Below are 25939 nucleotides of genomic sequence, written 5' to 3'. Positions count from 1 at the left end.
CACCCAATCCAAGGGTTGCTTACCGATACCTGTCGATCCATGTTTTAAGAGCAGGACAGCACTGCTGTCATTGTCCCCACAGATGTAGAGCAATGGGATGAAACACAGGATCAAACCCATTTTGGTGGTTTTCAGATTCTGAATGTTTTTTTTCAAAAGTCTTGGCTCTGCATTCATGCACCTTAACTGATGATCTGTACTGATGATCTGTACCAGGAGTCCGGACTCTACCAGTGCTTTGACAGGTCCCTATTTTCAGAGGTTAATGGCTCAAATGTGCAGATAGGGATCCTATTGCAGAGGAATAATTTCCTGTTTAGTCTCGAGTCTTTCTTTCCCCCTGTTCCCGTATTGCTACTAGCCTGGCAAATGAAGCTTGTCTTTCCCTATGCGCAAAAGAGGCACCCAACATCGTGAGGCTCTGCCATCATACTTTATATTAGGCTACCTGATGAAACACCAACCTGTAGAGACACCTTTTGAACTAAACCCAGGTCAGAGGTTATATTTTAAAGTGCAAGCCAGAACAAATGCCCTTTACCACTTCACTATTCTAAATGGGTGGTGAAAGCTGAATGTTCCTCAGCTGCCTATTTGTAGAACATTAATTAATTCATCCTGCCATACTTGAATGGGCGTTTGCACAGCAATGCAGTTGAGAAGATTTGTAATCCAGTGTAGTTCTTAGAACCAACATGATAGGAGGTGGATTTTATGGTCATTTCCATGTAAAAGGACCTATGAGCACCAACATGTGAAGTTCATAGGTGCATGTCAATTGAAAGCAGAAGGTACATTTTTGGAGGGGAAATTAAGGCATAGCTAAAAAAATATATCTTTCCCCACTGTTTTTCATCTTAAATTAGACAGTGGATTTTTTAATTTTTTTTATTTATTTAACCAGGTAGGCCAGTTGAGAACAAGTTCTCATTTACAACTGCGACCTGGCCAAGATAAAGCAAAGCAGTGCGACAAAAACAACAGTTTCACATGGGATAGACAAACGGGCAGTCAATAACACAATAGAAAAATCTATGTACAGTGTGTGCAAATGTAGGCAATAAATAGGCCATAGAGGTGAACAATAATTACAATTTAGCGTTAATACTGGAGTGAGTGATGTGCAGATGATGATGTGCAAGTAGAGATACTGGGGTGCAAGAGGGTAAGTAATAATATGGGGATGAGGTAGTTGGGTGTGCTATTTACAGATTGGCTGTGTACAATGATCGGTAAGCTGTTCTGACAGCTGATGCTAAAAGTTAGAAGGAGAGCTAAGACTCCAGCCTCAGTGATTTTAATTTTATTTATTTATTTATTTTATTTTAATTTATTTATTTTTGTATATTTTTTTGGTTTATTTTATTTTCTGTTTTTATTTATTTAAAAGAAATAAATAATTTACAAAAAAATTGCAGTTCGTTCCAGTCATTGGCAGCAGAGAACTGGAAGGAAAGGCAGCCAAAGGAAGTGTTGGCTTTGGGGATGACCAGCTGATGCTTGGTATGCATCATTGCTTGGTATGGCATGGGTGTTGCTATGGTGACCAGTGAGCTGAGATAAGGCGGGGCTTTACCTAGCAAAGACTTATAGATGGCCTGAAGCCAGTGGGTTTGGTGACGAATATCTAGTGAGGGCCAGCCAATGAGAGCATACAGGTCGCAGTGGTGGGTAGTAATATGGGGCTTTGGTGATAAACCGGATGGCACTGTGATAGACTGCATCCAATTTGCTGAGTATAGTGTTGGAGACTATTTTGTAAATGACATCGCCGAAGTCAAGGATCGGTAGGATGGTCAGTTTTACGAGGGTATGTTTGGCAGCATGAGTGGAGGCTTTGTTGCGAAATAGGAAGCCAATTCTATATTTAATTTTGGATTGGAGATGCTTAATGTGAGTCTGGAAGGAGAGTTTACAGTCTAGCCAGACACCTAGGTAGTTGTCCACATATGCTAGGTCAGAACTGTCCAGAGTAGTGATGCTAGTCGGGCGGGAGGGTGCAGGCTGCAATCGGTTGAAGAGCATGCACTTAGTTTTACTAGCGTTTAAAAACAGTTGGAGGCCACGGAATGAGTGTTGTATGGCGTTGAAGCTCGTTTGGAGGTTTGTTAGCACAGTGTCCAAAGAAGGGCCAGATGTTTACAGAATGGTGTCGCCTCCGTAGAGGTGGATCAGAGAATCACCAGCAGCAAGAGCGACATTATTGATATATACAGAGAAAAGGGTCGGCCTGAGAATTGAACCCTGTAGTACCCCCATAGACTGCCAGAGGTCCGGACAACAGGCCCTCCGATTTGACACTGAACTCTGTCTAAGAAGTAGTTGGTGAACCAGGTGAGGCAGTCATTTGAGAAGCCAAGGCTATTGAGTCTGCCGATTTTTAAGAATGTGGTGATTGACAGAGGCCTTGGCCTTGGCCATGTCGATGAAGACAGCTGCACAGTATGGTTTTTTATCGATGGCAGTTATATTGTTTAGGACCTTGAGTGTGTCTGAGGTGCACCCATGACTAGTTTGGAAACCAGATTGCATAGTGGAGAAGGTACGGTGGGATTCTAAATGGTCAGTGATTTGTTTATGAACTTGGACTTTGAAGATTTTAGAAAGGCAGGGCAGGATGGATATAGGTGTATAACAGTTTGGTTCTATTGTGTCTCCTCCTTTTGAAGAGGGGTATGACCGTGGCAGCTTTACAATCTTTTTCGTATCATCTGAGATCCCCAGAGGTTGAATAGGGGTTGCAACAATTTCGGTGGATAATTTTAGAAAGAGAGGGTCCAGATTGTCTAGGCCAGCAGATTTGTAGGATCTAGATTTTACAGCTCTTTCAGAACATCCGCTGTCTGGATTTAGGTGAAGGGGGGGTTTGGGCAAGTTGCTGCAGGGGGTGCTAAGATGTTGGCCGGGGTAGCCAGGTGGAAGGCATGGCCAGCTGTGGAAAAATGCTTATTGAAATGATCGATTATCGGTGGTGAGTGTTTCCTATCCTCAGTGCAGTGGGCAGCTGGGAGGAGGTGCTCTTATTCTCATTGACTTTAGTGTCCCAAACATTTTGGGATTTGGTGCTACAGGGAGCAAATTTCTATTTGAAAAAGCTAGCCTTAGCTTTCCTAACTGACTGAGTATATTGGTTCCTAACTTTCCTGAAAGTTACATATCGCGGGGGCTATTCGATGATAATGCAGAACGCCACAGGATGTTTTTGTGCTGGTCAAGGGCAGTCAAGTCTGGGGTGAACCAAGGGCCTTATCTGTTCTTAGTTCTACATTTTTTTGAATGGGACATGCTTATTTAAGATGGAGAGGAAAGCACTTTTGAAGAGCAATCAAGCATCCTCTACGGACAGGATGAGGTCAATATCCTTCCAGGATACCCGGGCCAGGTCGATTAGAAAGGCCTGCTCGCTGAAGTGTTTAGGGAGTGTTTGACAGTGAGGGGTGGTCGTTTGACCACGGACCCATTACGCATGCAGGCAATGAGGCAGTGATCACTGAGATCCTGGTTGAAGACAGCAGAGGTGTATTTAGAGGGCAAGTTGGTCAGGATGATATCTAAGAGGGTGCCCATGGTTACGGATTTAGGGTTGTACCTGGTAGGTTCCTTGATCATTTGTGAGATTGAGTGCATCTAGCTTAGATTGTAGGACTGCCGGGGTGTTACACATGTCCCAGTTTAGGTCACCTAACAGTACGAACTCTGAAGATAGATGGGGGGCGCTCGATTCACATATGGTGTCCAGGGCACAGCTGGGGGCTGAAGGGGGTCTATGACAAGCGGCAACGGTGAGAGACTTGTTTCTGGAAAGGTGGATTAAAAAATGTATATAAAAAAATTTAAGTAGAAGCTTCAATTGTTTGGGCACAGACCTGGATAGTATGACAGAACACTGCAGGCTGTCTCTGCAGTAGAGCGCAACTCCGCCCCCTTTGGCAGTTCTTTCTTGTCGGATAATGGTATAGTTGGGGATGTAGATTTCAGGATTTTTGGTGGCCTTCCTAAGCCAGGATTCAGACACGGCTAGGACATCCGGGTTGGTGGAGTGTGCTAAAGCAGTGAATAAAACAAACTTAGGGAGGAGGCTTCTAATGTTAACTTGCATGAAACCAATGCTTTTACGGTTACAAAAGCCAACAAACGAGAGCGCCTGGGGAATGGGAGTGATTCTGGGGGCTGCAGGGCCTGGGTTAACCTCTACATCACAAGAGGAACAGAGGAGGAATAGGATAAGAGTATGGCTAAAATAACTCATTGTCTAGTGCGTTCGGAACAGAGAGTTAAAGGAGCAGGTTTCTGGGCACGGAAGAATAGATTCAAGGCATAATGTACAGCCAAGGGTATGGTAGGATGTGAGTACAGTGGAGGTAAACCTAGGCATTGAGTGACGATGAGAGCGGTTTTGTCTCTGGAGGCACCATTTAAGCCAGGTGCGGTCACTGCATGTGTGGGGGGGTAGAACAAAAGGGCTAGCTAAGGAATATTGAGCAGGGCTGGAGGCTCTACAGTGAAATAAGACAACAATTACTAACCAAAACAGCAATAGACAAGGCAGGGAGAGTCATGTGTAGCCGAGTGATCATAGTGTCCAGTGAGTAGCTAGGTGAGCTGGACACACGGCGATTCAGACAGCTAGCAGGCCGGGGCTAGCAGATGGGCCTACGGGGGACGCCTGTAGAAACCCCCTCAGATGGTTACGTCGGCAGACCAGTCGTGATGGATCGGCGGGGCTCCATGCCGGCTGTAAAGGGGTCCAGGCCAATTGGCAAATGGCTGATGGATCTCTTCGGCTAGCCGGGAGATGGCGCTAGCCTCGAGCTAGGACCAGGCTAACTGGTTCTTGCTTCGGGATGGAGACGTTAGCCAGGAGTAGCCACTCGGATAGCAGTTAGCTAGCTGTGATGTTCCGGTGTAAAGGTTCAGAGCTTGCGGTAGGAATCCGGAGATGTGTTAGGGAAAAACAGTCCGATATCCTCTGGGTTGATATCGCGCTGTGCAGGCTGGCAGGAGTTGACAGGGCTGAGGCTGACTGATGTCCGAGTTAACGGTGATGACCGCTAGCAGTGGCTAACTGACTAGTAGCTAGTTAGCTGGCTAGCTTCTGAATGGGGTTCCAGTTCTAAAGAATAAAAAATAGCATATCCATACCACATTGGGTGAGGCGGGTTGCAAGAGTATGTTCAGTCCATAGATGGAAATTGAGATTAAAAATGTATACGAAGAAAAACGATATATACAAGGGACGGGACAAGACAATCAAAACAGCCATCCAACTGCTACGCCATCTTGGAAGACATCTTGGAAGCTTTGATTTCTGGTCAAACAGAGGAAAGGGGCCCTTAGAAAAAGTCTTAAGGTATTAGAAATGCATCAAATCACAATGTTGAAGTAAAGACCCCTGCCAACTAATAAACATTTTATATTTAGTTAAAAAAAATTACCTTCTGTAAGTTTAAGAAGCATTGTACCTTGTAATTCGGTTACCAAAAACTCAAACCTTTAAAAAATTTTAATAATCTTTTTCTCCCACGTGAGGAGGGAGGATAATGAAAGTTCACAGAAGTAACAAGTAAAGGTCGAACTACCAACCATATTGTTTGTACTGATTTCAAGTTAAGTGATTTAAAACTGTAATTCTGTTACGAAGTTGGAAACTGCAATTGAATTGGCTACATTGTGAAATCATAGTAGCCACAAATCCAGTTTGGTCACCTGCTAGTGTCCTCCCTTACACTGGCATACTGTTATGTTCAGCTCATAACTTTTTCTGTCATCTAGTGTTCAAAGCAAGCAGTGTGCACCAACTCGCTCCTGAGTCGTTTGAGCAAATCCCCATCGGATAGCCCCCAAAAAATGTATGGATATTATTTGAATAGTGAAATCATTTCAAATGTCCATCCCTACTACCATGAAATCTACCCTCTTTCCATGAAATCTACCCTCTTTCCATTTACTGAAACAAGCTTGCTCACCCACTAAGCACCGACTGACGTTGAAAAGTAGTTAAAATTGGGTCAGTCCGCCCTGGCCGGACAAAATCTGAACCAATCATAGAGGTCTGTTTCACAAGTTTGGACAGTACAGTAGAGCACAGTGTAATGTACTGTACTCTATTGTACCCATTCCGTGGAGATAAATGGATTGACCTAATTTGACGCATTTGATCAAGTTCACCACTTGCAGCTATAATGTGGTGTTTTTTTTACTTATGGGAATTCAGTGTTTAACTTGTGTCACCTGATGTAATATTATTATCTGTGATGAAGAAAAATCGTCCTCTTATTTGAAAGCTACTGCGTGTGCTTCTTTCTCTCTGTCAGAAAGGCTCTTTTCCCCATAAATTCTCAAACGAAATTGGCAGAGTAAATTTACAAAAAAAAGGAGTAGGGAGGGGGTAGTGGTGAAACTGGCGTCAGACCTTTTTGAGTGGAATTATTTGCAGGTGTCATAGTTCAGCTGCTGCGATTGGCTGAGGAAAGGTAACATTTAAACCACGTTAAACTTTTCACCCCGCAGGAGCTACACAGGAACGCCCAGGTCTGTCGTGGAACAGAGCCTTGCTCTCTTCCTGTGTTTACTCCACAGATCCATGAGGGAGGGAGGAGCCAGCGAGGAGGAAATCATGCGCTGCGCTCTGAAATGAATGTTGGCTTTTCAGCTGAGCAACACCGTTAACACTACACACTGCTCCAGCCTGGGTGGTGGAGGTATAAAGTTAACGCTCCTCTCTCTGTAGACTGGTGTGTTTTCATTGTTCATATTATTTACCCTCGATTTGAAACTTGTGGTTATAGATTTTATATTGTTTTTCAAATAATTTTCCTCATGAGGTTGATAAATTACCATGTGTTTTGCTTCTTCAATAGGAGTCTGAGAAGAGCTGGTACGTTATTATCTCAATAGGCAGAATGGAGGCATAGCAGGCTTGGCGCTCTGTGCTGTCAGATAAAAGGCTCATTGGCCATTGATTAATGAAGCCATTAGCATAATATTAGCCCTGCGTGATCAAATCACACACACACATTTGTTTCGGCCATGGTCGGGTTTCTATCGGTTGCATGATGGTGTGTGGAAGGGTGGGTGCCTTCTCAAGAAGAGAAGCTGCTGTGCTCTGAATGTTCTTTCTGCTGTGCCTCTTTCTCTTTGTGTTTCTCTTCCCCTGCACTGCAGCACCAACAATTCCCTCTCTAATGTCCATGTGCACACACTCGCACCTCGTCAGAACACAGCAGACAGAAAGACAGGCAGAGAAGACACACCTGCATGCTTACTGTGGGTCATATTTAGTTGGGTTGTATTTAGAGTGGAATATCCCTTTTACCGTTGCACACCTCTGAATAAGTCCAAGGAGCCCATTGGCTGTTACACGGCCTGGCCCTTTGAAGAGGTACAGGTATGGTTGTTTTCTTGTCCCAAATCTCTGCCCTCCTTCCTTTTCAGTCCTTACCTCCCCCTTTTTCTTTCTCTTCATACTGAGTGAGAGAATAGGAGACTGTGAAAGGCTTGTTTTATTCTAATGTGAGCTGTTTCCCCATGAGGCTGGGGGAGTGTTTGAACTCTACTGTAAACCTTAGCTTCTGCTTTCTCCTGTCTGACGGAGGTGCTGGCATTTCACTGGATAAGATAATAGAGCATTTGTGGATGCAGCAACTGTGGCTAGTGGTACTATGGGGCTGGTTTTGATGATCTGAATACAAAAACAGTATGTTTATCTACACTGAACAAAAATGCATACGCAACATGTAAAGTGTTGATTTCATGAGCTGAAATAAAAGATCCCAGAAATGTTCCATATGCCCAAAGTGTTTCTCCCAATTTTTTTTTAAACAAATTTGTTTACATCTCTGTTAGTGAGTGTTTCTCCTTTGCCAAGATAATCCATCCACCTGACAGGGGTGGCATATCAAGAAGCTGATTAAACGGCATGATCATTACACAGGTGCACCTTTTGCTGGGGACATAAAATGGCCACTTTAAAATGTGTCGTTTTGTCACGTAAAACAATGCCACAGATGTCTCAAGTTTTAAGGGAATGTGCAATTGGCATGCTGACTGCAGGAATGTCCAGCAGAGCTGTTGTCAGATAATTGTATGTTCATTTCTCTACCATTAGCCGCCTCCAATGTTATTTTTGAGAATTTGGCAGTATGTCCAACCGGCCTCACAACTGCAGACCACGTGTATGGCGTTGTGTGGGCGAACAGTTTTCTGTTGTGAACATAGTGCCCCATGATGAGGTTATGGTATAGACGGGCATAAGCTACCAACACAATTGCAATTTGAATGCACAAAGATCCCTTGACGAGATCCTGAGGCCCATTGTCATGCCATTCACCCGCCATCATCACCTCATGTTTCAGCATGTCGCAAGGATCTGTACACAATTCCTGGAAGCTGAAAATGTCCCCGTTGTTCCATGGCCTGCATACTCACCAGACATGTCACCCATTTAGCATGTTTGGGATGCTCTGGGTCGACGTGTACGACAGTGTGTTCCTGTTCCTGCCACTATCGAGCAACTTCGCACAGCCACACAGAGGAGTGAAGACATTCCACAGGCCTCAATCAACAGCCTGATCAACTCTATGCAGAGGAGATGCTGCATGAGGCAAATGGGGGTCACGCCAGATACTGACAGATTTTTCTGATTTACGCCCCTATTTTATTTTTGACTTTAAGTTGTCTGACCAACAGCTGCATATCTGTAGTCAGTCATGTGAAATCCATAGATTAGAGCCTGATGAATTTATTTCAATTGACAGATTTTTCCTTGTTGAGTTTTTATAACGCAACTCTCTTGGGATGGACAGAGGGACCGTCTCCGGACTGTCCTGCCCTCAAGTGCAGACTGCGAGAACAGTTAGTCGTCTCCCCCCCCCCCATGCTCAGGGCTTGGCTGGAATTCCGAGCTGCCAGTCCGCTTCCGACTGGATAATGGAGTCTTTCTTACAGTTTTACAGCGTAACTTTTTAGAAGTCTGCACATGTTTTCACATGCTTGGCATGTCTGCCTCGCTGTACTTCAGTCCCGTTTGTGAATCATATTTCTCTGTCTTTCTTTATCATAAGTCACAGTTCTCTGTCTCGCTCACACTATTTTCATGAATCGTGTGTTTTCACAAATGGATAGAACTGTTCCGATTATGTAGCGAACTCGGTCACGTGTTTACATGGATGCGAAAACAAAACAAAGGATTTGTTGATGTGCACTCTGTCAACTTCAGCTGTATAAAATGGATATGACACGGGTTGAAACGGGAGAAAAGCTCCTGTAGTGTGAGCAGCAGCTATTGTAGCCGTTGTCGTCCCAAAGTGGCTGAAAGATTTGTGTTCTGCTGGGGTGGAGGTGGGGCTGGTCTTTGAAGAAAAACAGGAAGTCATTCTGTCCTCTTGTTTCCTTTTGCACTTGGCGTCCCAAACTCTTGTAGATGCCTTTCTGTTTCTTTATGACTGTGTGTGTGTGGGGGGGGGGGGGGGTATAAATGGTTGAATAATTGCACCAAATGTACCTGCCACTGCTTTCATATTTGAAGACCAAAGACAGGTGGGTCAGTTGGTGATGGTTTGTCTGCTTACGATGTTGCGGTTATGTTTATGTGTGGAGAGCTGTGGTCTGGTCAGTCCGTAGTGTGTGGTGTCTTTGTTGTGCTCGCCTGCGTCTCAGAGTTCAGATTACAGGCTTTAGTTCAAGCGCTGCTAGAATGTCCTCTATTCTGATCCTGACTTAGTGACACTGCAGCTCTTGAGCTCAGCTCAACACTCTCTTCCTCCTCCCCTTTCTATTCTTCCTTTTCCACCCCTTCCTTTCTCACTTTTTTACTGTACCCCCCCCCCCCATCATATTCATGTCTTCTGTTTTGTATATAGAATATGCCACCTTCTCATTAAAAAAAACATGTGTGTGTGCCCCTTGTCAGGCTTGTGTTACCAGCTTATCGTCTGCCGACCTGAAGTAATGCATGTCTAGAAGGGAAATGCAAACAATTTAGCCTTGGTGCTTGACTTGAAGTGGCACACACTCTCCGTCTGTCTGCCTCCGAACATCTCTCGTTCCTCATCCATTCTCTCTCTTTCACCCTCTCTCTGTTTTAATTATTCAGCTGCACCTTTAGCTCAGTTGCTGTGAACCTTTTTTTGGGTTTGATCTGTGTGGAAGATCCCATAGGGACGCACAGGTGGTGCAACGCTCTACTTTTTAGTGTGTGCAGTGTTCCCCCTATATGCACCACCGCTGCTAAATCGTGGCTGCCACTGCAAATCAATAAATAAATATTTTGGGACCCCATTGATATTATGTTTGAGTCACTCAGATGGCATAAAAACAAGGCATAAGCAATGACAAATATATAGTATAGCAGGAATCTAGCTTAAAATCGCAAAATTGCCATTGGTACATTTCTCAAATGGACTGTAAATTTAAAATCTTCCCCGTCATGTTGTCCGGCGCCCCATTTTCCTAACGGAAACGTGTGTGTGTGTGTGTGTGTGGCAGCAAACCTGTGAATGTTGAAATTAAGTAGCTAAGTCACCAAGGAAACTGACAGAAGATGGCTAAGCTTAGCGTTGGAAAGTTGCTTGGTACTGCAGTAGTGGACTCTGACAGCCAACTGAGGCCAGTTAGTCTGTGTATCGGTCCCTTTCCCCACTCTATGTAAATGTAGTGGCTGGGAGGCCATATCCAGGAAGTGGTGACGCAGGGGACCATGAGAGAGGATGCAAATAGGATGCTGTCTTCTGTGGCTTCCTGTATCTTTTTTAGAAATAATGGTTCCATGAAGTTCTACCAAAATATTAAACCTTTCCACAGGAAGTAGAGAGGTGGGTTCTGTTCCATCCTGTATCAGCCAGCCAACTGAATCACTCTTACTGTTGTGCTTAGGCGGGACATACTCCACATGAGAACCTCTCCAATTAAATCAAATTGTATTGGTCACATACACATGGTAAGCAGATTGTTAATGCGAGAATAGCGAAATGCTTGTGTTTCTAGTTTCGACAGTGCAGTAATATCTAACAATTCCCCAATAACTACCTACTACACAGATCTAAAGGGGTGAATGAGAATATGGATGAGCGATGGCCGAGCGGCATAGGCAAGGTGCAATAGATGGTGTAAAATACAGTATATACATGTGATATGAGTAATATAAGATATGTAAACATTATTAAAGTGGCATTGTATAAAGTGACTAGTGATCCATTTATTAAAGTGGCCAGTGATTGGGTCTCAATGTAGGCAGCAGCCTCTGAGTTAGTAATTGCTGTTTAGCAGTCAGATGGCCTTGAGATAGAAGCTGTTTTTCAGTCTCTCGGTCCCAGTTATGTTGCACCTGTACTGACCTCGCCTTCTGGATGGTAGCGGGGTGAACAGGCAGGGGTTCGCGTGGTTGTTGTCCTTGATGATCTTTTTGGTCTTGCTGTAGGTGTCATTGAAGGCATGTAGTTTGGAGAGCCTTGCGGTTGAGGGCGGTGCTGTTGCCGTACCAGGCTGTGATACAGCCCGAAAGGATGCTCTCGATTGTGCATCTGTAAAAGTTTCAGGGTTTAGGGTGGCAATCCAAATTTCTTCAGCCTCCTGAGGTTGGAGGGGCATTGTTGCGCCTTCTTCACCACACTGTGTGGGTGGACCATTTCAGTTTGTCTGTGACGTGTACGCCGAGGAACTTAACTTTCCATCTTTTCCACTGCTGTCCCTTTGATGTAAATAGGGGGGTGCTCTCTCTGCAGTTTCCTGAAGTCCACAATCATCTCCTTTGTTTTGTTGACGTTGAGTGAGAGGTTGTTTTCCTGGCACCACACTCCCAGCGCCCTCACCTCCTCCCTGTAGGTGGTCTCGTCGTTGTTGGTAATCAAGCCTACTATTGTGTCGTCTGCAAACTTGATGATTGAGTTGGAGGCGTGCATGACCACGCAGTCGTGGGTGAACAGGGAGTACAGGAGGGCGCTGAGCACGCACCCTTGTGGGGCCCCAGTGTTCAGGGTCAACGAAGTGGAGGTGTTTCCTACCTTCACCACCTGGGGGTGGCCCGTCAAAGTCCAGGACCCAATTGCACAGGGCGGGGTTGAGACCCAGGGCCTCCAGCTTGATGAGGAGCTTGGAGGGTACTATGGTGTTGAATGCTGAGCTGTAGTCAATGAACAGCATTCTTGCATATGCATGTCTCTTGTCCAGATGGGATAGGGCAGTGAGATGGCGACTGCATCGTCTGTGGACCTGTTGGTGCGGTATGCAAACTGAAGTGGGTCTAGGGTGGCAGGTGAGGTGATATGATCCTTGACTAGTCTCTCAAAGCACTTCATGATGACAGAAGTGAGTGCTACGGGGCAGTAGTCATTTAGTTATCTTTACCTTCTTGGGTACAGAAACATTGGTTGCCGTCATGAAGCATGTGGGGACAACAGACTGGGATAGGGAGCGATTGAATATGTCCTTAAACACACCAGCCAGCTGGTCTGCGCATTCTCTGAGGACACGGCTAGGGATGCTATCTGGGCCAGCAGCCTTGCGAGGGTTAACACGTTTAAATGTTTTACTCACGTCAACCATGGAGAGGGGTGGAGGTGCTCAGTCCTTGTTAGTGGGCCGCAACGGTGGCACTGTATTATCCTCAAAGCGAGCAAGGAAGGTGTTTCATTTCTCTGGAAGTGTGGCGTCGGTGTCTGTCACGTGGCTTTTTTTGTTGTTGTTTTTTTGTGTGTAGTCCGTGATTTCCTGTAGACCCTGCCACATACGTCTCATGTCTGAGCGGTTGAATTGCGATTCCACCGTCTCTGTACTGGCATTTCGCTTGTTTGATTGCCTTGCGGAGGGAATAACTACACTGTTTTTATATTCAGTCATATTCCCAGACCTCTTTCCATGGTTGAATGCGGTGGTTTACGCTTTCAGTTTTGTGCGAATGCCGCCATCCATCCACGGTTTCTGGTTAGGGTAGGTTAATAGTCACAGTGGGTACAACATCTCCAATGCACTTCTTTATAAACTCACTCACCGAGTCGGTGTATATGTCGATGTTGTTCTGAGGATTGACCGGAACATATTCCATTCCGCGTGATCAAAACAATCTTGGAGCGTGGCTTCCGATTAGTCGGACCAGCGTTGAATGGTTCTCGTCACTGGTACATCCTATTTGAGTTTCTGCCTATAAGACGGTAGGAGCAAGATGGCGTCGTGGTCGGATTTGCTAAAGTGAGGGCGGGGGAGGGCTTTGTATGCATCGCGGAAGTTAGAGTAGCAGTGGCCGAGGGTATTGCCCATGCACGTAGCGCAGTCAAAATGCTGGTAGAATTTAGGTAGCCTTGTTCTCAAATTTGCTTTGTTAAAATCCCCAGCTACAATAAATGCAGGATATATACGGTTTCCAGTTTGCATATAGTCCAGTGAAGTTCCTTGATGGCCGTCTTGGTCTCTGCTTGAGGGGGAATGTACACAGCTGTGACCATAACTGACGAGAATTCTCTTGGAAGGTAAAATAGCCGGCATTTGATTGTAAGGAATTCTAGGTCGGGTGAGCAGAAGGACTTGAGTTCCTGTATGTTATGATTACACCATGAGTCGTTAATCATGAAGCATATACCCCCCTCCCCCCGCCCTTCCTCTTCCCAGAGAGGTGTTTCTCTGTCGGCGAGATGCATGGAGAAGCCCGGTGGCTGAACCGATTCTGACAACATATCCCAGAGAGCCATTTTTCGGTAAAACAGAGAATGTTAGTCTCTGTCTCTCTGGAAGGCAAGACTTGCTCGAATTTCGTCTACCTTTCCCACCGTCAGTGAACATAAAGTAAACGGAGCCAAAAATGGAACGGATGGTTTGTGTTGAGTTACACATTTCAGGAGGCACATTGGGCTTGGTTATGTTTGTTCACCAACTCAACTTTTTTTTTTTTTATCATGTCACAGTCCTGTCTGTCTGACTCCGGTAGCATTCATTGGCCCTTAACTGCTGTAGCCTGAGCTTTGGTCAGAGTGCATGATATGCTGCAGACCTGCTAATGTGGTCTCTTCTTTCTTTTATAACAGGCTGTGCTAAGACATTGCGACCCTAGACTGTGAATGGATTTTGATTGGACACAATCAGGTGAAGGTGAGTAGACCAGTGCACTAGCGTCCGTGTCATTCACACTGCCCCTCACTCTCAAGGGGCCTCATTTATTAAAGGTGCCTGCGCACAAAAAAGTTTCCCCGCAAAGGTTGGTATTTATCAAATGTGACGGGGAAGTGTGCGTATCTCCACGCACGGCTTGTAGTGGTTGATCAATTTATATTGCAGGGGGGAAATGAAGGCGTTTGGTGCACAGGATTTATAATAATGGTAGGCTAATAAAAACATTTTACAATTTTAATGATAAATCTGATGCATTTGCCATTGGTAAGGAGATCGCATAGCAGCATGTAGTCTAATATAATATTTTACTTTTATTATATAGGCCTCAAGCACAATCATATTACAGGACATGTCTCGCTTTTCTGACATGACCAGATTATTCCTGCTACACAACAAAGCCATGCTCAAAAGTAAATGGACCGGTGGTCTATTCAAAACATTTGACAGTATGGGTAAGCAACAGTATTGATACGAGCGCACCACCATAGCATGTTTAATCTTAGTGCCTATACCAAGGCAGGAGATGGAGAAATAAACACAATATGGAAGAACCGTTTTTTTTGTACAGAAGTGTGGGCCGTAGTATTTCCTTTTAAATTGCTCGACTAGACAATCATTTCAGAATGCACAGCCAGTGACTTGCTAAGCATTTTTGGATTGAAAAAGTCACTGCAAGAGTTCGTTAAAACAATAAAATAATAATAATATTCTCCAAATTATACAGCCAATGAGGGTGTTTTCTTGTTGCCCTCGATTCCTTTTACGTTGTTTTCCAGTCGGGGTTGTAACGGGTGTTCACGAGCACACATATAGTATGTCTCTGACTTATCAATGAAAACATGCTTACGTTGCGTGTAACTTTTAAAAAACGTTTTAAAATTCTTTTTTTATTTTTTATAAATCCCAATTTGTTGAGCCTGCAAATCCTAGAATCTCCATGTACACACGGATAACAAATGAAGCCCCAAGATCTTCATTCATCTTGGTCCCCATTAGTTCAACAAACTGTGACAGCCTATATGCTGTCTTGTAAAACCAAGTGCTTTCGGTTCCTATCACTTTAAAATCTGCCCCGTATCTGATGGAACAAACATCTCTATCTCTGGGACAGTTTCACATTGTCAGAAGTGTCTGCTTCAGGATCATTTGCATAATGCCAGGCCTGTTGTGACTCATTTGTGGTGCGCTGCTGTTTTCAGTCGACGTCTCTCTGAAATAGAAAGGGTATAACACAGTGTTTGCGTTCTCTCCAGAGTATAGGCCTACTGTATCTCCCTAAGCGTCATTCACTGCAAGGTTTCAAAGTCAACAAACTTACTGGGGGAAAAAGTTGAGGAATAAAGGCGAACAACAAATAAATGAGGCATGTTACAAGCATGCATATACTGTTTGATGCCATGGCAGCATGGTTGTCAAAATACTGGAGAAAATAGTTTTATGTTCAAATGCTTTACCATCACCACAGTGTGATTGGCAGATTCTATATAAGGGGAAAGATTTCTACAAGGGAATAAAACATTTCACTGCAGACTCCTATAGCAGAGTTTCCCAAACTCTGTCCTGGGGCCCTCCCTGGGTACACGCTTAGTTTTTTTTTGCCCTGGCACTACACAGCTGATTTCAAATAACCAAAACTTGATGATCAATTAAAATGTTATTTGTCACATGCGCCGAATACAACAGGTGTAGACCTTAGAGAAATGCTTACAAGCCCTTAACCAACAATGCAGTTTTACGAAAATAAGTGTTAAGTAGAAAATAAAAGTAACAATTAAACAGCAGCAGTAAAATAACAATAGCGAGGCTATACACAGGGGGATGAGTTGACTATTTGCATCAGCTGTGTAGTGCTAGGTCAAAAACCAAAATGTGTACCCAGGGCGGGCCCCTGGACCAAGTTTGGGAAACCCTGATCTATATAACCACTTCCTTGTTCTTTTCCCCCTATATACTCTATACATGTGAGCTATATATTATGCCGTCTCTATTACCAGCAAGCAGCACTTCTCTAGCGTATGTTTGTCTTTCAAGATGTGAAGCTGACTGAGGTTTGATGTCGTCATTCTCCACAACTGCAGAGGTGAGTTGGGGGACAGAAAGAGGACAGAGGGAAGGAAGGGGAATGGAAAAAGAGCGAGACGGAGTGGGAAAGACAGATTTGGGAGCATGCAGTGGAGACATATGGATAGGAGACTAGAGAGGTGGCGCTATACACGTCCATGCCTGCAGTTTGGACTGAGGTTGCATAACCACTCCCATCCGTTCTGCAGTATTCCACTCAGGAATGATGTGCTCTTGTTAGAAAGCCAGTGTATGTCTGTGTGTGCCAGTGTGCTTGCCCACCCTGAGATGTGTGTCTGTCATGGCCTACGTCTCAAGTGCTGGAACAATGAACTCCAGTGTTTTTTCTGTGTGGAAATGAAAAGAGCAGTGGCCTTAGTGTCTACCTTCCTCTGGTGTGAACCCTGAGGGGGTCAGACGCAGTGCAAGGCTGGGCCAGGGGAGGAAAACAAGGGCAGGGTCGCCTGACCGGCCAGCAACACTCTGCAGCACGCTCAGAGAGAGGGGGGGTTGGGCGGGACAGGAAGAGGAATGGCCAGAGAGTATACGAAGAAGGGGAGAGCGACTATAGAGGGGATTCTGGGTCAGGGAGCAATTGGAAGTTGGAAATGTGAATGTGTCTTGCAGTTCAGTAAGGTTAAACAGAGCAGTATAGCCTAACCTTGGGACCAACATCTCTGTTCTGTAGGAACACAATCCAGCTTGTCCCTGTGCTGGGGGTTTATTGACCGTACTGTACTATTAGAGCAAGAGGAGTAGTGCAGGATGAACACAGGATGACCCATTTTCCCCCGAGGCTCTAAATCACTACATCATTGTCAGTCTCTCCTCACACTGGAACAGATGAGATTTCTCTCCTATCAAATGCAATGAAGGGAGACTCGTGTAGCTACTAGTGCTGAGCGATTAACCACATTAATTTTTTTTTTCTCTTTTTTTTTTTTTTTAACATCTAATTGTCCAAGTCAGTTCAATTATTTTAATTCAAAAAAAAAAAAAAAAATGTGTGAGCTCAATGCGCACATTGCACAGTTTCTCTAGAGATAAATCATATCCAGCTTGAACTGTGCGATGTAGGGAGTTGTAGTTTCCAACAGGCCAATATTCTACATAGTTTAGAGCATAAAACGTGGTAATTAACTGCAATGCCCATCATCCATTGCGCATCTACTTGTCCGGTCTGTGGTTCTTTTAATGCCTGCTACTGAAGAGACAAGAATGCGAGATCATGAGGGGATATAGAGAGCAGCTGTTGCTTCATGACTTCTCTCCACCTGCAAATGCATGATCAAAGTGATTTGATAGTTGGTATTCAGCAGTCATAAAAGCCTTATTTACATTGAAGCGCTACCAAAATAGGGATTTTTGTCAGACAGCAGCTCTGTAGAGATGTGATGACTTGGAATTAAATAATAGTCATCAAATAAAATGTAATATACATGACTGAAGTAATTTATTAAGGTAATGTGAATAAGCAGTAATGAGCAGTCACTACCATGGGACTTTTATAAATTGTTTCATTCAGTTATAGCATTCAACCCAAATAATCGAAAACCTTTATTTTTTTGAATAACCGACCTCAGAAAGCACTGTCACTCAGCACTGCTCGATACCTCCAGCTTACGCCCTGAAATCGGCCTTGCTATTTTTATTTTTGAATTGAAGTATTAATCGTGGGATTATAGTAAAAGTCAGTGTATGGAATAATCGTTTTAATGTACTATCCTCTTGGACGAGACGCCCAAAGAAGGGACCTCTAAGTTGTAGCATAATAGACGAAGCCATGTCAGTCTCAGAGGTCTGGATACAGTGCATCTCTGTCTCCCCAGGGGCTGACGTGCACTGAGGATGAGTGAAGTGGCAGACAACTCGCTGGAGCCCATGTGCTCCGAACGGAAACGCAAGATCTCCACCTGCGATACACCAGGCATGGGGTGAGTCACTGTCGGGAGCGACGTCTCCGTCTGTCTCCATCTTCCTTTCTGTCGATCTTTGTGTGTGACACTGCCTGTCTTTGTCTGTCTTATGAACAAAGTGTGTCCTTTTCTCTCTAGCCTCTGTTAAATTCCCTCCCCTCAGCTTCAATATCTGTTTTTCATGTAGAAGATTTCTGCGGTGTCAGCATTTTAACTCCAGTATAGAGCAGGTCATTATGGAGGGAGAGGTGTGGTTGTCATGGTGACATATCTGACTATCTCCTATTTTCCCCCCCCCCACACTCCCTTTCCCTGCAGATGTGACAAGCGCAGGAGGGAGCAGGAGAGTAACTACATGGAGGAACTGGCCGAGCTGATCTCTGCCAACCTCGGCAACATGGACAACTTCAACGTGAAGCCAGACAAATGTGCCATCCTCAAGGAAACCGTCCGGCAGATCAGGCAAATCAAAGGGCAAGGTACAAGCTCCCTAACAGGCTGACTACACCGCTCGCGTAGTGTGCGTGAGCGTTGCAAAATGCATTTAGAAATCTATATTATTCAATTATTGCACCCACACTGCTCGCGCGCGCCAACGAGCGGCTGCGTTGCCAAGGGCTAAAATAGAAGTCCTGCCTCTCCCATCTCCTCATTGGTTTATAGAAGCAGGTGTCCACGTGCCATCTCCTCATTGGTTATATCCACGTGGGTGACTGAAAGATGAACGAGGTCAGTGGCGGTAATGCACGTAATTTATGAAAGTTGCCAATCGCAATATAAAGTCAAGAGAAGAAAAGGCCTGGAAGGAGGAGAGATGATGATAAATGATTCGGTTGACCGTTTTGTGTGGATTAATTGTCAAAGTAGAGGACCTTGTGCATTTCAGGTAAAATAATAACTCAATGTTTATATCCCAGGACAAATTAGTTAGCAACAGCAAGCTAGCTAAATAGGACAAATTAGCTAGCAAGTGCAAGCTAGCTAGCTAATTTGGATTAAATGTTTAATGCTTTTTGACATGTCCCCAAATTGAATATAATTGGTTCAGAGTTTGTTTTGATATTTTAACCTGAGTGTCGTGATCGTGTTTGGTGTGGGGGGGACAATATACATTTATGCACGATGGCACACGTGCACAGACGGTTTATGTTCCGTGTAATGCTAACGCTAGCAGTCATCTGAATATCAGCACGTTTTCGCCGTTGAATTTAGCAAAAAAAAGGAGGTAGGAGAACATGATTTGGCATTCGTGAAATCCTTTCTGTAGTATTAGCTCAGTGTATGGTTGCATGGTCAGGAGGATGCCTGGCCAACCAGGGCTGTAGAGACTAGGTGGTGGGCTCGTGGCCTGCCTGGCCTCTGTGTTTGGGGGAAATTAACACCAGTAGTTGAGTGGTGGTGGTGATGGCTCAAGGCTGTGGTGCTCCAGGCTCATCTGTCTGCACTGGAGTGGCAGGCCCCAGACTGTGAGACGGATGGGACTGGAGAGCAGGGTGGGAGGGCTGGGACAGGTAAGGGATTCCAACCCCATAAATCACTCAGCCCCCCCCCCGCTCATTTCCCCGATCTGAAGTGGTTGGATCGGTGTAAGCTGTATTAACTCCACCCAGCCTTCTGGTAGGTTATATGCAATCTTATAACTATGCAGTCCACTCAGATAAGATCAGTGAGGAGGGAGGAAGGAAGGAAGGAAGGAAGGGAGGGAATTATTGGATTGGAATCCACCCCAGGGCCACAGATGGCTGCTGCTGGCGGGAGCTTTGTACAGCTAGGTTCCCATAGTTACAGGAAGTAAATGATGAAGGCCGTCCTCCTCTCACCGTTACCTTTTTTAACCAGCCATCATTCTCTTGCTCTCTTTCACCTCTCCGTTTACTCCTTGTGTTATCTTATTTAGGCAGACTCTTTCCTCTCTTCCCTTACATTAGTGTTAGCCTTGAAAACCAGAAGCATTTTTTTGTCATTCTCTTCGTTGCAAGTGAATCTCTTCCCTCCAGAATCAGAATGTCTGACTCATAATTCCATTTTAAATCATGATGTAGTTACATTTTTAGAACTGTAAAAGCATTGGTAATGCTGCCTCCTGGTGGCGGACAGTAAGTCATCTTACAGTAACATGGTGGGCTGGATCACTGGTGTCTCTGCATTGTATGCTAATCTTGGCCTCCAGTTAAACTGTTTTGCAAGTGTAATGTTTCTCATTTCTCCTCAAATTTCCACAACGGATATCAAGCTGCTTGTTTACAGAGGGTGTACATATCCTGCTGTGTGTTGCATTGTTACTAGATTTACCTTATCTACTGTGAAGTGACTGGGGGGGTCCTTGTCCCTCTGCAGGGAAAAGCTCGTGCAGCGATGACGATGTCCAGAAGGCAGATGTGTCATCCACCGGTCAAGGGGTCATTGACAAGGACCATCTGGGACCGCTGCTGCTACAGGTTAGCCTGAGGACAGGGTTGGGGGTCAAAGGGCAGTGGAATTAGCTTCACCTTATGTTGAATGGGGGACATACAAGACTCTTGTATGTGCAGCTGGTCACACATTTAGTATAGTTATTGATTGATAATAGAATTTCGTGCATCTCCCCTCTGGCTCAGGCCCTGGATGGCTTCCTGTTTGTGGTGAACCGAGAGGGCAGCATCGTGTTTGTGTCTGACAACGTGACACAGTACCTGCAGTACAAACAGGAGGAGCTCATCAACACCTCTGTCTACAACATCCTCCATGAGGACGACAGGGAGGAGCTGCACAAGAACCTGCCCAAGACCAACGGTACGCAGACACACACACATGCAGTCACAATAACACATGTACATATGCCATTTGACTTTGATTTAGTGGCACTGCAGAACGGTAATCTTCCCAACCTACAGCATGAACGCAATTACTGTGTCCCCTTTTCCAGCACCCAACGGCGGGTCATGGGGAGGAGAGGCACCGCGGCAGAAGAGCCACACCTTTAACTGTCGTATGCTGGTGAAGTACGGTCACGGGCAGAGCCATCAGAACCATGGTCCGTCTGAGGAGGGGCCCAACAGGCAGCGCTACGAGACCATGCAGTGCTTCGCCCTGACTCAACCCCGCACCATAATGGAGGAGGGAGAAGGTAGGGGGCTCCTCAGTCATGTCACAGTTAGATGTGTTTCTATTTATGATGCAGACTTGCTGTACTCTTCACATTGAGTGGCTGTAACTTGATTATGGGAAGTTGGACTAAAGTGTTGTCAAGCATCTTCCGGCACAGCCAGAAGAGGACTGGCCACCCCTCATAGCCTGGTTCCTCTCTAGGTTTCTTCCTAGGTTCCTGCCTTTCTAGGGAGTTTTTCCTAGCCACCGTGCTTCTACACCTGCATTGCTTGCTGTTTGGGGTTTTAGGCTGGGTTTCTGTACAGCACTTTGTGACATCAGCTGATGTAAGAAGGGCTTAATAAATCAATTTGATATCGGTTCATTAGAGCAGGATTGAGCATGTTCTGTGTGTGTGTGTTCAGACCTGCAGTCGTGTATGATCTGTGTGGCCAGGCTCGTCACTGCAGTGGAGAGGACCGAGAGGTTCAGCACCCGCCATGAGCTCTCAGGTGAGATGACTGTAAACACACTGCATTCACATGTTCATTCTCTATTTAAATGCTCTTTCCCTTCATTCAATTTGAGCAAAATAACACACTATTAGCCTATTCTGGGATTGTCTATGGATCTGCACAAATGTAGGAGTATACAGTTTAGTTTGACAAGATTATAACATTGCGGTGCAACATTTTGTTGCTCAAAATGAAGTAAGAATATAATTGCCATGTGAACTCAGCAAAAAAAGAAACTTTCCTTTTTCAGGACCCTGTCTTTCAAAGATCATTCGTAAAAATCCAAATAACTTCACAGATCTTCATTGTAAAGGGTTTAAACACTGTTTCCCATGCTTGTTCAATGAACATGCACCTGTGGAACGGTCGTTAAGACGCTTGCAGACGGTAAGCAATTAAGGTCGGTTATGAAAACTTCGGACACTAAAGAGGCCTTTCTACTGACTCTGAAAAACACCAAAAGAAAGGTGCCCAGGGTCTCTGCTCATCTGTGTGTACATGCCTTAGGCATGCTGCAAGGAGGCATGAGGACAGCAGATGTGGCCAGGGCAATAAACTGCAATGTCTGTACTGTGAGACGCCTAAGACAGCGCTACAGGGAGACAGGACGGACAGCTGATCGTCCTCGCAGTGGCAGACCACGTGTAACAACACCTGCACAGGATCGGTACATCCAAACATCACACCTGCGGGACAGGTACAGGATGGCAACAACAACTGCCCGAGTTACACCAGGAACGCACAATCCCTCCATCAGTGCTCAGACTGTCCGCAATGGGCTAATGAGAGGCTGGACTGAGGGCTTTTAGGCTGTTGTAAGGCAGGTCCTCACCAGACATCACCGGCAACAACGTCGCCTATGGGCACAAACCCACTGTCACTGGACCCGACAGGACTGGCAAAAAGTGCTCTTCTCTGGCGAGTCGTGGTTTTGTCTCACCAGGGGTGATGGTCGGATTCGCGTTTATCATCGAAGGAATGAGCGTTACACTGAGTCCTGTACTCTGGAGCGGGATCAATTTGGAGGTGGAGGGTCCGTCATGGTCTGGGGTTGTGTGTCACAGCATCATCGGACTGAGCTTGTTGTCATTGCAGGCAATCTCAACGCTGTGCGTTACAGGGAAGACATCCTCCTCCCTCGTGGTACCCTTCTTGCAGGCTCATCCTGACATGACCCTCCAGCATGACAATGCCACCACGCACAGAACGAGCAGTATGGCTGATTTCCTGCAAGACAGGAATGTCAGTGTTCTGCCATGGCCAGCGACGAGCCCTGATCTCAATCCCATTGAGCACGTCTGAGACCTGTTGGATCGGAGGGTGAGGGCTAGGCCCCCCCCAGAAATGTCCGGGAACTTGCAGGTGCCTTGATGGAAGAGTGGGGTAACATCTCAAAGCAAGAACTAGCCAATCTGGTGCAGTCCATGAGGAGGAGATGCACTGCTGTACTTAATGCAGCTGGTGGCCACACCAAATACTGACTGTTACTTTTGATTTTGACCCCCCCCCTTTGTTCAGGGACACATTATTCAATTTCTGTTGGTCACATGTCTGTGGAACTTGTTCAGTTTGTCTCAGTTGTTGAATCTTGTTATGTTCATACAAATATTTACACATGTTAAGTTTGCTGAAAATAAACGCAGTTGACAGTGAGAGGACGTTTATTTTTTTGCTCCGTTCATGTGACCCTTGCCCTTTGTGCTGTGATGTTGTCTGATAGGTAAACTGATAGAGATCGAACAGCAGAGTTCTCTCCACACCACCATGCGGCCAGGGTGGGAGGACCTGGTGAGGCGCTGCATGCAGATGTTCCTCCATCGCAGCGAGGGCCATCCCTGGTCCTACAAACACCACTACCATGAGGGTACTTCTCTCTCTGCTAAACCCTCCTCTCTGGCTCCCTGCTATATCACCATGTCTTTTCACCAATGTTTCACCTTGTTACTCGGCTATAAATACACAAGTACAATGCATCTCTGCTCCTAACGAAGGCTACCACTAGGTGATAAGCACGTTGGTCGGCCAGTCTCATTTTCTCCGTCTTCATGGTTTTCTCTCTGTCCTCTCCAGCTTTCCTGCATGGCCGTGCCGAGACGCCGTCTTACCGGTTCTCTCTCTCCGACGGCACCCCGGTCACTGCGCAGACCAGGAGCGAGCTCTGTCGTAGCCGCGCCTCCAATGAGCCACCCACCTTCCTGTCTACCCATCTGCTACAGAGGTTAGTCTGTCAGCTTGGAGTGCTCCGAGCCATGGCATCAATATCACTCTGTCCGTGTAGGATTTTACTCCCCCCCCCCAGTTGTAGTAGCTTAGATTGAACTGAGATTTTTTTTATACTGTGGAGTATAGTGTTTGAATCAACTTTTTCCACTCCTGACCCCTCATTTTCTCTCTCTCTCTCTCTCTCTCTCTCTCTCTCTCTCTCTCTCTCTGTCAGGGAGCAGAATGGTTACCAAACCAACCAGGGGGGAGTGATGAGGCCCCAGGGCATGGGTGTCACCAACCCCAACGCTCAGATGAACATGGCCCCTGGAGGGGGCAGTTGTGGCATGAACAGGGGCTACGGCATGGGGGCAGAGCAGGGGCACATGGTACAGAGAGGCGGCCCCTCGTACACAGGGGGAAATGGGATGAACTCCATGAATCAGATGAACCGCTCGTTGCATCAAATTAACTCTCAGACGAATTCAATAGGTCAACCGATGAACAACATGAGTCAGATGAATTCCATGAATCAAATGAACTCCATGCGTCCAATGAACTCTCGGATGAATTCCCTGAACCAGATGAATTCTATGAGTCGGATTAACCAGATGAATCAAATGAACCAGAGGAATCAGATGAACCACCCTGGAATGCAGCAGGCCCCATTCCATGGAGCGGGATACAGCATGGGGGGCATGACCAGCCCCCCCCAGAGCAGTCCAGGGATAAATGCCCCCCAGCAGAACAGTGGCTCCCCTAGAGTAAGGAGGAGCCCCAAAATCGGTGCTAGCCCCTTCTCCCCAGGAGGTATGCATTCTTCCATGAGCTCGGGTCACCCAGGTGGTCCTGGAGGCGCAGGAGGTAGCACCAGTTTCTCCAGCAGCTCCCTGAGTGCCCTCCAGGCCATCAGTGAGGGGGTGGGCACCTCTCTACCCTCGCCCCTCAACTCTCCCCCCACACACAAGCCTGACAGTTGCCCCAGCGTCAACTCCACCCAGCAGGGGCAGTGCCACGGTGGGCCCTGTAAACCAGGCAGTTCAGACTCTAAGAGCCCGGGCAACACTCTGGCCAGTGGAGGAGAGCAGCAGCACACCCCCACCACAGAGGTGACCCCAGACAGCCAGGCCAACAGTGAGGGCCCAGCCGGGGGAGAAGCCAACCGACAGAGCCATGACAACAAAGGGGGCCACAAGAAGCTCCTGCAGCTCCTCACCTCCCCTACGGAGGAGCTAGTGTCCCCTAACCACCAGGCTGGCCCTGGAAACACTCTCATGGGCTTTGAGTCCAAGGAGGGATTGGGGGGTTTGACCAGCCCCTCCACAGGCGTATCCTCCACGGCTGCAGTGGGACAGCAGAGCCTAGGAGCAGCTGCTGCAGCAGCACACTTTGCCAACCAGTCCCTGCAGGAGAAGCACAAGATTCTCCACAAGCTGCTGCAGAATGGGAACACCCCAGACGAGGTGGCCCGCATCACAGCCGAGGCCACGGGGAAGGTCACAGATGGTGGGGGTCCAGAGGCTGGGCCAGGAGAGGGACCAGGGGCGAGGGGGGCTGAGGTGAAGCAAGAACTTCACAGCCCCAAGGAGAAGACCCATGCCCTCCTCCACTATCTCCTCAAAAAAGACGACTCCAAAGGGGCAAGGGGTGATGTCCAACCAAAGGGCAGAGGAGCCCAGGGAGCATCCTCAGGGGTCACGACGTCTGAACCCAACCCTGTTGTGGAGCAGGTCAAGGCTGAACCCCCTGATGAGGTAGGGAGGGACATTGTGCCTACGGTCAGGGCTCTGAAGTGCAACCAGTGTGACAAAATATGTATATATTTTTTTGTATAATTGTAGTAGTGATGAGGCTTTGCTGTACCATTTGTTTCCCAGCACAGATTCATTAGCGTCATGCTATAACCATTTAATACAGCAAAAACTGCTTGTTTCGAAACCAAATAGTTCAAAAGATCTGACCCATTTTTCTTCCTAACAACCTTGTAACTTGACCAGTATATCCAAACATTTGGGGCACAGAAAGGAAGGAAAGGGAGATCAATGATCATGGTGTTGAATGAATGACAGATGTCATCAAAAT

General features: G+C 46.2%; 1 protein-coding gene across 7 annotated transcripts in view; it reads left to right on the top strand.

The window, feature by feature from the left end:
• The window catches only part of LOC106582905 (nuclear receptor coactivator 3), a 40614-nt gene that overhangs the window by 8670 nt on the left and 6005 nt on the right, over positions 1-25939 (top strand). For 3 of the 7 annotated variants that reach the window (XM_014166513.2, XM_014166512.2, XM_014166507.2), the window contains exons 2-11: positions 14013-14076; positions 17988-18092; positions 18393-18553; positions 20412-20512; positions 20672-20846; positions 20980-21180; positions 21566-21652; positions 23376-23519; positions 23726-23873; positions 24093-25611. In XM_014166513.2, coding sequence (XP_014021988.2) covers positions 18007-18092; positions 18393-18553; positions 20412-20512; positions 20672-20846; positions 20980-21180; positions 21566-21652; positions 23376-23519; positions 23726-23873; positions 24093-25611 — 2622 coding nt within the window. In that variant the 5' untranslated portion in view covers positions 14013-14076; positions 17988-18006. Of the gene's footprint in view, positions 1-9428; positions 9538-14012; positions 14077-16128; positions 16178-17987; positions 18093-18392; positions 18554-20411; positions 20513-20671; positions 20847-20979; positions 21181-21565; positions 21653-23375; positions 23520-23725; positions 23874-24092; positions 25612-25939 lie in introns of those variants that run through there. The other 4 variants (XM_045705118.1, XM_014166508.2, XM_014166509.2 and 1 more) reach the window with 4 other exon arrangements.

Source organism: Salmo salar, chromosome ssa22, assembly GCF_905237065.1.
Source record: "Salmo salar chromosome ssa22, Ssal_v3.1, whole genome shotgun sequence".
Classification (NCBI taxonomy): Eukaryota; Metazoa; Chordata; class Actinopteri; order Salmoniformes; family Salmonidae; genus Salmo; species Salmo salar.
The sequence above is the reverse complement of the archived record's forward strand: the minus strand, read 5'-3'. Positions and strand labels throughout refer to the sequence as shown.